The sequence below is a fragment of the Mirounga angustirostris genome, unplaced genomic scaffold (assembly GCF_029215605.1).
Source record: "Mirounga angustirostris isolate CCGP_5_RB_7025 unplaced genomic scaffold, mMirAng1.0.hap1 SCAF_11, whole genome shotgun sequence".
NCBI classification, from domain to species: domain Eukaryota; kingdom Metazoa; phylum Chordata; class Mammalia; order Carnivora; family Phocidae; genus Mirounga; species Mirounga angustirostris.
Window position 1 is genome coordinate 42,159,390 of NW_026991719.1, and position 12,390 is coordinate 42,171,779.

A 12,390-nucleotide genomic window follows, 5' to 3' on the forward strand; every position below is an offset into this window, starting at 1 on the left:
CTGGGACAGACGTGCACCGTGGGGACCTTGGGTGTTTGGGAAGCAGACACGCCTTCTTTGGCTCCGCAGCACTCTCGCCCTCGCGTTGACCTCCCCGCCCCTGTGGCTAGTGCGCAAGCGCAGCACAGCCTTTCCACCGCCCTCCCCCGCCCCCCGCCCCCTGCCACTGAGTTTACCTGGGTTGAGCAAAAGTTTATGAACCAGCGCTGTCACCAGCCAGTGCTTAGCAAGGGGGTTGGTAAAAATCCCTGGTATTGAGCGGTTGGAGAGCTACAAGCTAATTGGAGCTCTGCCCCTCCTGTCTGAGTGATCTTTGGCGAGTCATTTAACATCCATCCCATCCGCAATTTTTCAAGAAATTTTATTTATTTATTTTTTTAGTAATCGCTGTACCCAGAGTGGAGCTTGAACTCACAACCCCCAAGATCAAGAGTCGCATGCTCTTAGGACTAAGTCAGCCAGGCGCCCCTATCTGCAATTTCTACTTCTCTGTAACATGGCAATGATAATTATGATTTAAGGATCAGAGGTTAATGCTTGTAAAGGGCCTAGTGCTGTGTCTGACACATAGTAGGTACTCAATAAATTAGTCTGAATGGCAGTGCAAGGAAAAGGATCCCAGGCTTTGGAGTCAGGAAGACCTCAGTTCCAGGACCTGATGGACCGTTACCAACTGTATGACCTCGAGCGAGTCATTGTGTCTCAAATTTGAGGTTACCCATGCAAAACGGGAATGATAATGCCTGCCCAGACTACCTCAGGGAGTAGTTATGGGGTTCAGATGGGCTTATGAACCAAGAAGTTGTTTCGAGAGGTGAGGGCTTGCTGCCAGTCTTGGGAGTCAAACCATACATGCTGACCGAAAGATGATCAGAAAGCTCTTCTGAGGGCGCCTGGGTGGCTCAGTTGGTTAAGCGACTGCCTTCAGCTCAGGTCATGATCCCAGGGTCCTGGGATCGAGTCCCGCATCGGGCTCCCTGCTCTGCGGGGAGCCTGCTTCTCCCTCTCCCACTCCCCCTGCTTGTGTTCCCTCTCTCGCTGTCTCTCTCTGTCAAATAAATAAATAAAATCTTTAAAAAAAAAAAGAAAGAAAGAAAGCTCTTCTGAGTGCCATCTAACCTTCTTCCTTCAGATGCTGACCTTGGTTGAAGTTCTTCCCCGAAGGGTGTCAGTTACAAATGGCATGTTGTGTTTTCTGCTCTGAAGACTCAGTGGGAGAGGACTCACATTTCCTGGGCCTATTGTGTTCAGGGCACTATGCCAAATGCCTATGCATGTTATCATATTGAATCTTCTCATGATCCTCTCACTTGACCTATATTTCCTACTAGATATTTATTTGTCCAGCACTACGTGTCTAAAATTGAATCTAGGGTAATCGTTGTAGCTAATCTTCACCAAGTACTTTCCATGTGCCTGGCACTGTGTGCTAATGGGTTTGATGTTCCTTTTGACAGTGAGTGCCGCCCCCCACTCAGGCTTTGCCCAAGCCAGAACCTGGGAGTCAACCTCGTCTGCTCCCTCTTCCTCAACTCCCACATGCCTTTCAATCCCAAGTCCTGCCAATTCTACCTCTCAAATCTCTTGATTCTCCAACTCTTACCACCACTACACTTCCAAGCCAGCATCACCCACCAAATGGACTACTGCAAAAGCCTCCTCACCACCCTTCCTCCCGCCAGGACTGTTTCTCTAGAATCCACTGTCTATAGCCAGAGCAATCCTTCTGAAATGCAAACTTCGTGATGACTTTCCCATTTACAAGCCTTCAGAGGTCCCCGTTATCCTTAGGATAAAGTCCAAAATCTGTATCATAGCTTCAAAGGGTTTTTGTGATCCGGCCTATCTCCACATCCTTACTCTCATCACAGCCTCACACTCTCCTCCCTAGCTGAACTGAACTAATTTCAGTTCCCCAAAGGCTCTGAGCTTGCCTCCTAACCTCTAGGTCATTGCACATGCTGTTCCATCTGCCTGAAACATTTTTATCCTTTTGCCTGGCTACCTCCGCCTCATTCTTTGGGTGTTGGCCGGGTTAGGTCCTCCTGTCATCTGCATGCTTCTGCAATCCCATCGATTTTAGTTCTACAACACTACACTGTAATTGCTTAATTGTCTGCCCTCCGTGCTCACCTCTGTAGATCAGAGACAATGTCTTCTTTGCCCATCTTTGTATCCCTAGGGCTAGCACATGATACGCGGTTAATAAATATTTGGTGAATAAATGATTATTATTTTACAAATCAGCAACCTGAGGCAAGAGAAGGTTTAAGTGACTCTCTCACCTGGGGATTGGAACCCAGGTCAACTCAAATCCAAGGTCTGTCTTCTCGGTGCTCCACAGGGCTCAGTCACACACTAGCCTAGCGTACCCAGTAGCCCAGCAGAGAGAATGCAGGCGATGTCCACAAGGAAGGGGAATTTGCCAAATTTGAGAGATGCTTTCTTTCTTCTTCCTTTTAAATCTTGCGTTCGTTCTTTTTTTAAAAGCTAGCTCTAGGCCCAGTGTGTGGCTTGAACTCACAATCCCGAGATCAAGAGCCACATGCTCTACTGACTGAGCCAGCCAGGCGCCCCTGAGAGATGCTTGTAATTAGGGTTCAGTTCAGAGTCATTTGCTGCCAGGAAGCCCGGGTTTAAGTCTCCTCTAACCAAGCGTGTGCTGCTGTGGGTCTCAGCTCTTCAAACCACCCTCTTTAATTCCTCCTAGATCCCCATCTTCCAGAACATGCCACCAACCATTGACCTCCCAATACCTGTACCCACACCTGCCCTTCTCCTGGTTGAAAGGAATTGAAACCAGAGTACTTTCAACCACCAGCCCAACCCAGCCTCCAAACCCACAGAGCCAGGAGGTGCTCATCCTCATCTCTCCTCTCAGGTTTTATTGACTGATGGAAACTACATCTTTGTCAGCCACCAGCTCCACGGGGACAGTGCTGGGGACAGGGAACCTGAGATGATGCCAGATTTCAGCCTGAGAGCAGACACAGAGTTCTGGAAGGTGACCCAAGAGGGAAAAGAGAGAGGAATATGTGAAAAGGCTTTGTGGGGTGGGGGGAGGGAGGAAGAGGAGATCAAGAAGTTCCTCCTGCCCCCAACAACTCCCAGAGTTCAGGAACAACCCAGGCCTCAGCCCCTGATGCTTCTGGACTCCTGCCCAAGAACTTGGAATCAGCTATGATCTCCAAACACAGCCCAGCTCTCGCTGGCTGCTAGGCTCTTATCTCAGCCAGTCCAGACCCCAGCCGAACCCAGGAAGGAAGCAAACCAGAGGAGAAGAGAGGAGTAGGTAGAGGCGGCCCCTCTGATTAGGGCAGATGTAAATGCTGCAGCAGACTGGGGCAGAGAGGCTTTGCATAATTGTCATGGCAGCAGCTGCTATTGCTAGAGTTTGCTGGGGGCCCAGCGGAGGACGGGGTTGCAGGGACCCGTTTCCAGCAGCCAGGAAAGGGGAGTGGTGTTTGTGCTATCTGTGTGGATCGGGAGAGGCAGCCTGACCCCTGAGCCAAGGCCGGGGGCTGGCAAGTCACTACTGAGGCCACGGCCCATGAAGCCTGTGGTTGCATTCCAAGCTTCAGAATTGGGGAGTTGTGGGGCTCGGTGGAGGGCGGGGACATCTCTTAGAGGCCAGATCAGAGGCGAAGGTTCTCATCTCTGAACCCCCAAACCTCCACAGCCCAGCCAGAGAGAAGAGGGAATCTCATCTCTCCTTCTCAGGCCAGAGCTCAGATGTCAGGTGGGGGCCCCAGGGGCCCAAGAGGAGGAGCATGCAGGAGGCCAGCTAGGGGAGAGAGGCCAGCCCCAGCGTGCTGGGGCAAGGAGGCCGGGGGTGGTGGTGGAGGGGGCGGGGAGGGGGCCTGAGGAAGCCCAGCACTTCAGTGCCCCCTGGAAAAACTGTCGGGGGTGGGGAAAGTTTCCCCTTCCCTGGCTGCTTCCCCACCAGGTGAGCCGTTCCATCAAACTCCATTGCATAGTTCTCAGTGGGGGGCAGAAGGGGTCCCCAGGCCTACCCCTCCCAGCCTCCCCAAAATATGGCTTTGGAAAGGAGTCCCCAAGAATCGAGAGGGCCCTCTGGACGGGCGGACCCACCGCTCACAGGGAAGAGATCTTGACAGTCTCCGGGAGGAGGCAAGGGGTGCCCAGGCTGGAGTTCCTGAGGGTGCTGCTGGCCCCACCACCACCACCAGGGGAGGAAGGTTGGCTCTCGTCCGGCGTGTTGGCAGGAGGGGTAGGGATACTGATGATGGCAGCCACAAAGTCCCGGCTGTCGCAGTTCAGGTCGAGGCTGTCATGGGGCTTGGCATTGAGGCTTGAGCGGCTGTGGATAAGGGTGGGGAGATGGAAGCTTCTTAAAAGGTCCTCTTAATACTCGCCCCAGCAATCGTGGCATTTATTGAGCGCCTGCTGGGTCCCTGGCACTGTGCTAAATGCTTCGCCTGCATCCTCCATTATGGCGGTGCCCAGTGAGGGCCCTGGGGTCAGGTGGTCCTGGGTTGAAATCCTGGTCTCACGTTGGCCCCTCTGAACCTCTCTTCTCTCTTCCATCTCCAGCATGGGAATAACAATATTTCCTACCTCATAGGGTCGTTGCGGAGATTAGATTAGCATAATGAGCACACAGGGAAATAACAATATTTCTTCCCTCATAGGGTCACTGTGGAGATTAAATGAGATAAGAGGTGCTACCAAGTGTTCAGAATAGTGCCTGGAACATAATGAGAACACATGCAAAAATGTTCTCCATTACGGTCACTCCTTACAATGCCAAAATCCTCACAACGATCCATTCTGAGAGCTGCACAACCTGGTCCCTGTTCCTTTCTGATTTGGCTTCCTACCACTCTCCCCCTCACTCACTCCACTCTGCTCACAGGAGCTTCCTGGCTGTGTCTCTGACATGCAGACCCACTCCTGCCTCAGGGCCTTTGCACAGGCTGTTTGCTCCCTCCCTCACCTTCTTCAGATGTCACCTCAGCAAAGCCTCCCCTGACCACACTATTTAAACTGCCTCATACCCTGTTCTATACTCTCTGTCCCCCACCCCCAATTTATTTTTCTTCTTGGCACTTAACACACCTCATCATCTGTCTTTGTTTGTTTATTAACTGTCTTATTGCACTAGAATATAAATTCCAGAAGGCCAAGGATCTCTCTCTGTTCTCTTCGCTGCCTGAAGTGAACTCAACTCCTAAACTCCTACAGGGAACTCCAAAGTGCCTAAAAGTGTACCTGGCATATAACAGGCGCTCAATAAATGTTTGCTGAAGGAACCGATGAAGAACAAGCTCCAGACAAGAGAAGCCCAAGCTCCCAGCATAGAGGAGTTTGGGCTCAATATTGGCTTGCTGGGCGCGAAGTCATGACATCTCAGAACCCCCGCCCCTGGGGCCAAGCTCTGAGCTCCCCCCGGGGGGGAGCCAGCAGGTGGGGGTGCTTGCCTCTGAGGGGCAGGGCTCCTGCGCAGCCCTGCCAGTGTGTCCAGCTCCTGCATGCTGCCGCGACTGACTGAAGCCATAGAGTTGGCGAGGCGAAAGGCACGGCGCTTGGCCCTGCGGGGGCAACAGGAGGACAGCAGGCCGCCGGGCCCCACTGCCTGGGAGGACACAGAGGTGCTGCGGCTCGTGCGGCCCCCCAGTGAGACAGCGCCCAGAGCCTCACTGAAAGTCAGCTCATCCGTGAACTCATGGCACTGGGGGCAGAAGAGAGGCACCGTCACCAGGCAGCACACGGGAACTGACCCCACCCCCGGGCCTTTGCTTAGGCTGCTCTTTCCTTTCCAGAAGTCTCTCTCGCTTCCCTTCCCTTGCCCACCCTTCAAGGCTCAGCTGTACTGGGGCCTCTTCCAGGAAGCCCTCTGGGATTTCCACAATTAGTAGTGAGCCTCCCATCCCGGGGGGGTGGGGGGAGCTGGCCTGGCCGCAGAGGAATGCCCCTCCTTCTGCCACGCCGCCACCTCTCCTTAGGCCTCACCGTTGTCTTCTCTAGACAGTGCAGGAGGTGGTGATGTTGTTGCTCGAAAGCAGACCGGTTCCGGACACACAGCGCCTGTTCCTCCCCGCTGCCGCTGTCCTGGGTTGGGGGGGCGGGGGACGGAGCAGAGCACTGAGGTCAGAACCTTCTTCCTCCCGTCACTGCTCCCCTCCCCCCAACCCCAAGGCAGGCCCCTCCCCACCTCAAGGCCCCCGTTCTGCTTGTACTGCAGGAAGGCATTGGTGGTACCACTCTTTGCCAACCGGATCCTTGCCAAGCGCACCTTCTACAGAGAAAGGAGGAGACAGAGAGTCAGGTGGGTAGACACAAGAGTAGACTGGCTCGGGGTGTGGGCAGCAGGAGGTACTCAGAGGGAAGAGGCAGGTACCTGTTGTGCTCGGCGCTTGTCAGCACGCTGGTTCTGGTGGTAGATGCGGCTAAAGTTGGACACGATGACCGGCACAGGCAGCGCGATGACCAGGACACCGCTGAGGGAGCAGATGGATCCGAAAATCTTGCCAGCGATGGTGCTGGGCACCATGTCTCCATAGCTGGGGCCGGGGGGGGGAGCCAAGGTCAAGAAAAGTGCGCACCCACCCCTCAGTCTCCCACTCTGTCCCATCCAACCCGACACGCTCTGCGACCCTGGCCAGGCACTGAAACTTTCTGAGCCTCAGTTTCCTGCTCTGCAAAATGTGGGGAAAGACCTTTCTGGCCACCAGTGGGGGTCAAATGAGAAATTGGCCCTCGGCTCCTATCATCTGCTGCCCCCCCATCTGAGTTGCACACCGAGCATCTGAGTCAGCTGGAAATCTATTAATGCCAAACAGAGGAGAGAAGGAGGAAGTCATAGGCAGTAAATATAGTCTCCTGGGCAGAGAGTCCCAGCACCCCAAGCCAGCTGAGGGGCTCTGAGTCCTGGGAGCAGTGCTCTGTTAGTTTTGCTTACATCTGTCTTACCTTTTCTAGGTAGGACCCCTTCTTATTACCCCAGAAGAAGCCTTGAAACTGTCCTCCTATGAAAAAATAGGGGGGAGCCTTGTAACTCCCTCCTCTTCTTCATGCCACCTCTTCTCCCAAGGAGATGGAGCGGTGCCGATCTTACCAACTTGTTTCACGGGGCCGGGGTGGGGGGACCAAAGCTCAGGGAGGTTCCGTAGCTGACTTGTTCAAGATCGCACAGCATACTTTTTTGTTCTGACCACAGGAGCAATTAGATCCCCTCCCCTCTGCAGTCCCAGCCTCTGCAGTCCCAGCCTCTAGGCCTTCGCTCAGTCCATGTCCCACTCCCCCTCCCCCCAAGGATGGCTGTTCCTTATTTCTTTGTTTTGACTCATTTAAAAGTCTCTCCAACTTGGCCATTTCTGGTCTGTGATGTGTCATCTCAGACTGTGTCCTCAACTATGAGACGCAGGCAGCTGTCCACCCTCCCGGGGTTGCTGTGAGGACTCGCTAGGGTAAAAGGCACCCAAAGACCCAGTTCCAACCCACTCTCAGGGCTCAGTATTTGTATGTCGATCCAATTCTGAACCTCCAACCAGAATGAATTTCTACTCCTTAGCAACCTGAAAGCCACTTTTCTGTACCTCTCTGAAAGCCCCGAGCAAGGCCAATTCACCCATTCGACAGATCCTGAGCAGCAACTGCACGCCTATTCCCAGCGATGGAAATTTAGAGAAGGAGCGCGGTATCTGCCCTGGACAATGTCTTTAAGAATAACATGAGTTGGGTGATCCCATTTGATGCCTTTATCCCAACTGTTCCCTCTCAAGGACTGACACTAAAAACATAATGCCGAAAATACCTTGACCTGGAGAACATCAAGGAATCACAAAGCCACAGAGGTAGTACTCCATACGGCAGATGATTCTGGAGGTTTGGGAGACATGGGTCCTCAAGGTGGGAAAAGGAGGTGATGGAAAGCCAGTACCTAGGTATCCTACACCAGAAACTTTCAGAGAACTTTCACAACCATGAGGTCACGGAATCCCCTCTAAATGATGAAGGGATCACCATTTCCCATTTGACACAGTGGGGGAAACAGGCCCAGAGAGAACAAGGTCAACAGAAAGAGTGCACCTAAGACAATCCTTGGAACCCAAGTCTCCTGACCCGGACAGTGAAGGCATCGTCAGACCTGCGAGGGATTTGGAGATTGGTCCAACTCCCTCTGTTTTTTTTAGAGAAGAGCAAACGGAAGCGCAAATCGAGAAAAAAGAGATCGTTTATCTACCCTTCTTACTCTTACAGAAAACGGTGAGTGTAACTGGTCGGGCAGCTCCCAACACAGGGTCTGCACTCACCCAAGTGTGGTCATGGTGACAATGGTATACCAGAAGGCCGCAGGGATGCTAGTAAAGTTGGTCTTGTTTGTGCCCTTCTCGGCATAAAACATGACAGTGGCGAAGATGATGATGGCCATGGTGAGGGAAAAGAGGAGAAAGCCGAGCTCAGAGGCACAGCTCTTGAGGGTGTAGCCCAGAATCCGCAAGCCCTGTGAGTGCCGGGAGAACTTGAAGATGCGGAACACCCGGAACACACGCAGGGTGACGAAGGCGCCCGAGACATCCTCGTTCTTGGGCACGAAAAGCCCGATGTAGTAGGGCAGGATGGCCACGACGTCGATAAGGCTCATTACACTCCGCAGGAAGCGGCACCGGCTGGGGGCGGCGAACAGCCGCAGGAGGTACTCGCCCGTGAATATGAGCACACAGGCCGTGTCCATGCAGAAAAAGGCCAGCGGGAAGCGGTCGCCGCAGGGCTGCTCCCTCGGGGGCCGCCGCGCGGGGCCGCGGCACGGGATGGTCTCCACCACGTTGGCGATGACTGAGACGGCGATGAAAAAGCCCGTTACGTAGTAGAAAACGAGGGCCGCGGTGCTCGTGTGCGGGTTCTCGAAGGCCCGCCAGAGCCGCTGCCGCAAGGAGCTGCCGGCCGGCAGGGCTGGGCCATCGCCGGCCTGCTCGGCCTCCTCGTCCTCCGCCAGGCGCTCGGCGTTCTCCTTCTTGCGGTCCCGGTACTCTTCGAGGCAGCAGTCGCCCACGAGCTCGGGCACCAGGCCGTAGAAAGCCAGCTCTTCGTCGAAGGCCTGGATGCACTCCTGCCGCGGGCAGTGCAGGCGGCCCGTGCGGTAGAAGTTCAGCACGTGCCGGAACATGTCCGGGTCGCGATCGAAGAAGTACTCGCCCGAGTCCGCGTCATAGAAGAATTCCTTCTCGGAGCTGCCTAGCAGGGTGTCTGGGTAACGGTCCAGCGTGTTCTTCCAGGTCTCGAAGCGCCGGCCGCTCACATTCACCACCAGAACCTCGTCCCCTCGGGACGCCTTCACCCCCGGCGCGGGGGGCAGCGGCTGCTGGGCCAGGGGCAGCCAGCCCACCGCGGCCGCCCGCGCAAAAGGCAGCCACGTGGCCACGCCTGCCGCCATCCTGCCGCGCGCCCCAGGCCCACGGAGACTTGGGGGGGGGGCCTTTAGGAGAGTGTGGCTGTCTCCAGGATGGTGGGGGCTTGGAGAGGCCCTGGGCCACTCGCACAAGCAAACTGGGGGTGTCTACAGAGGCCAAGAGGAACCAGGAGGAACTAGAGAGACGGGCAGGGGCTTGGGGGGCATTTAGAGGGTCTGGGGGGGACTTGGGGGTTGTCTTGAGGGACCTACGGAGGAGGGGCTAGGGCACATGGAGAGGAACAGCAAAGGGGCGCCTGGAGGGGCCGAGAAGGATCTGAGGGAGTGTTTAGAGAGACAGAGATGGCTCTAGAGGGGTCAGCATGTGCCTGCGAGATGTCTGGGGTGTCTAGGGGGGCAAGAAACACTGGGGAGTTGTCCACACTCTCAAGAGTTCTCAGGGAAGATGGGGCTGGGACCCCTTAGTGGGCTTGGAGAAGGGACCGGGGCGTCCAGAGGGGTGGAAATGGGACCAGAGGTGTTTCAAAGAGGCCGAGGGTGTCTAGAGGGGGCGTTCTAGAGGGGCCGAGAAAAGTGAGGCGGCTCATCCACACCCTCAAGACTTCTGGGGAAAAGATTAGGGGACTGGAGCTCCCTCCTGGATCCAGGAAAGGGGTTCGTGCACGAAGAGGTGGCTATAGAACCAGGAGGTTGTAAAGTGGCTGCGAGGTGTTTTGGGAGTGCCTGGAGCTGCCAAGAATAGCCTGGCGCGGGGGTGGGGGGGGTGGGGGGGGTTATCTACACTCTACAGGAGTTCTGGGGAAGGAAGGCGAGGTGGGGCCCCCTAGAGGGGCTGGAGAAGGGAGTGGGGCATCTAAAGGGGTAAGATATGGGGCTAGGTTATTTTTCAGAGACCGAGAGGTGTCTGGGGGCGAGGGGTATGGGGGGGGGTTGCTGAGAAAGTCTGGTCCACCCTCCCAAGAGTTCCAGGTGGGAGGAAAGGGCCTGAGGAAGCCCCCTGGGGCTCAACTGGAAGTTGGGCACAACCCCAGAGCACCCAGAGGATGGATAAAAACTAAGACAAGAGGAGGGGTCCCCCCTCCCCCCGCAAAATGGGTTGGAGAGCGGGTGGGGTGTTAAAAGGAGTTGGGTGTGTCTCCAGGGAGGGGGGCTGGCGGGCCTTGCGGGGGGCGGATGGGGGAGGACGGGGAGAAGCTGCGTCCCACCGTTAGGGGCTGGTCTGGGGAAGCCACACCCCGAGGGGCCGGCGGTAGAAGCGGCGGCGGCAGAAGAGGGGAAGCAGCCACAGTCGGCCCGGGAGAGAAGGCGGCACAGGCAGGGGGAGGGGGCCGGGGCCCTGGAAGGACAAGGGCCAGGAGAAGCCCTGGGGACTATCCCAGGATGGGCTAGAGCGTGGGGGCTGGACCAGGGAAGGGACAAGGACAGCGCTGTTGGTGGCCCCCTCCCCCTCCCCCAAGGACCGTCCTCACCTGTGTCCCCGCTGCAGCGGTGGCCACAGCGGTGGGGCTGGGGGTACCAAACACCGGAGCTCCTGCCCCCCTCTGCAGAGCTGCCCGAGTTCTCCTCCTTCTCTGCTTCTCTCTCCCCGCCCCTCCGAGCTTGCCGGGAGCTGGAGAGAGAGGCAGGGAGGGGCCTCGTGGCTCCCGGAGCCCCCTCCCCTAGGACAGCCTGAGAGGGACCCTGGGGAGACTCCGCCTCCTACAAAGCTGGTTGGGCCTCAGTCGCGTCATCTGGAAAATGGGGGTGGCAGGGAGCTCTGCCAGTTCTCCCCACCTCCTTCCTGGACTCCCCCCTCTTCCTGCCCAGCTCCTACCCCCTCTGCCCCCGGGGGCCCCCACCCCCACCCGTCTGAATCAGCAGCACTTAGCAGATCTGATCGATGGGGAGGCGTCTGTTAATGGCCCCAGAGCGGAGTGCCATGGGGAATGATGCAGCGCTGTGTCCCCTCCCTGCCCCCATGCTGGAGAAGGGCTGGAGAAGGGGGTGGATGGGGGGACTGGTGGGGGGCATTTCTCTAGATGGCCAGGCCCCCAAAGCTGCTCCCTGGGTGGGGGGGTGCATGCGTTAGAGCCCAGTTCTGACCAAGATGGTTGCTATGGGACTGGAGCACCAGCCTGAAATAGGGGGTAAGGGGAGTGTGGATGGGGGCAAGCCAGGATGGGGACAAGCCAGGTCCCACCCCCATGCCAGGGTCTCTCGCAGGCGGGCCCCACTCTGAGGGGCAGTCTGCCTCATCCCTCTGCGTCCAGGAGCCTTAATTCACGCCGCCTCTGCTAGAGGACTCTGCTCCCGGGTGGCATAGAGTACTGGGTACCGAGTGCCTCAGACCACGGATGGGTTTGAACCCCAGCTTTGCTACTGACTTGCTGTGTCCTTGAGCAAGTGACTTGTGTTGTATCCTCAGCTGTCAGATGGAGAGTTACCCCAACTTGATAGTATAGTGGGAGGCATTAAATGGAGTCATGTGAGAGGGGATGGCACAGGGCATGGCGCACAGGGGAAGCATTTTTTGGTAATTAAAAGTGTGGCGGGGGGGGAGCACTAAGGGGGGACCAATTTTCCCCTTTCAATCAATCTACCCACCTGTGTAATCCTCAGTTTGCTCACTCATCACACTCCCGATTTGTCTTGTTTCTCCATCCCTCCATCCACCCACCACGCACCTATCAATCCATTCTCCCACCCACAACCCAGTGCTCTACCTATCCCTCCATGCACCCACTCGCTCATCCATTTGTATGTTCACCCCATCCACCTATTTGCTACCCTATCCTTATGTACCCCCAGCACCCATTATCTGTCCATCCATAGCCGTGCCCATCACTTACTTACCTACTCTTCACTCTTCCTCATCCATCCATCCATCCATCCATTCCCCTGGCCATCCGTCTACTTACATCTCCGACCTATCCATCTATCCATTTATTCATCCAATTGCCTATCCAACCATCTGCCTGTGTATTTCTTAACCTCCCCCATCATTGATCTGTGCAACCTTCCACTTATTTATCCATCAG

The 12,390-nt window shown here is 56.0% G+C and overlaps 1 protein-coding gene across 1 annotated transcript; it reads right to left on the reverse strand.

Annotated features, from left to right (window-relative positions):
• Positions 1-400: 400 nt before the first annotated feature.
• On the reverse strand, positions 401-11,191 carry KCND1 (potassium voltage-gated channel subfamily D member 1). Its single transcript, XM_045877624.3, has 6 exons — positions 8,277-11,191; positions 6,362-6,524; positions 6,176-6,259; positions 5,974-6,072; positions 5,442-5,692; positions 401-4,321 (listed from the first exon to the last, which is right to left on the reverse strand). Exons 1-6 carry the CDS (start codon positions 9,395-9,397, stop codon positions 4,096-4,098), a joined length of 1,944 nt encoding a protein of 647 aa, XP_045733580.1. The 5' UTR covers positions 9,398-11,191; the 3' UTR covers positions 401-4,095.
• Between the last annotated feature and the right edge of the window lie 1,199 nt (positions 11,192-12,390).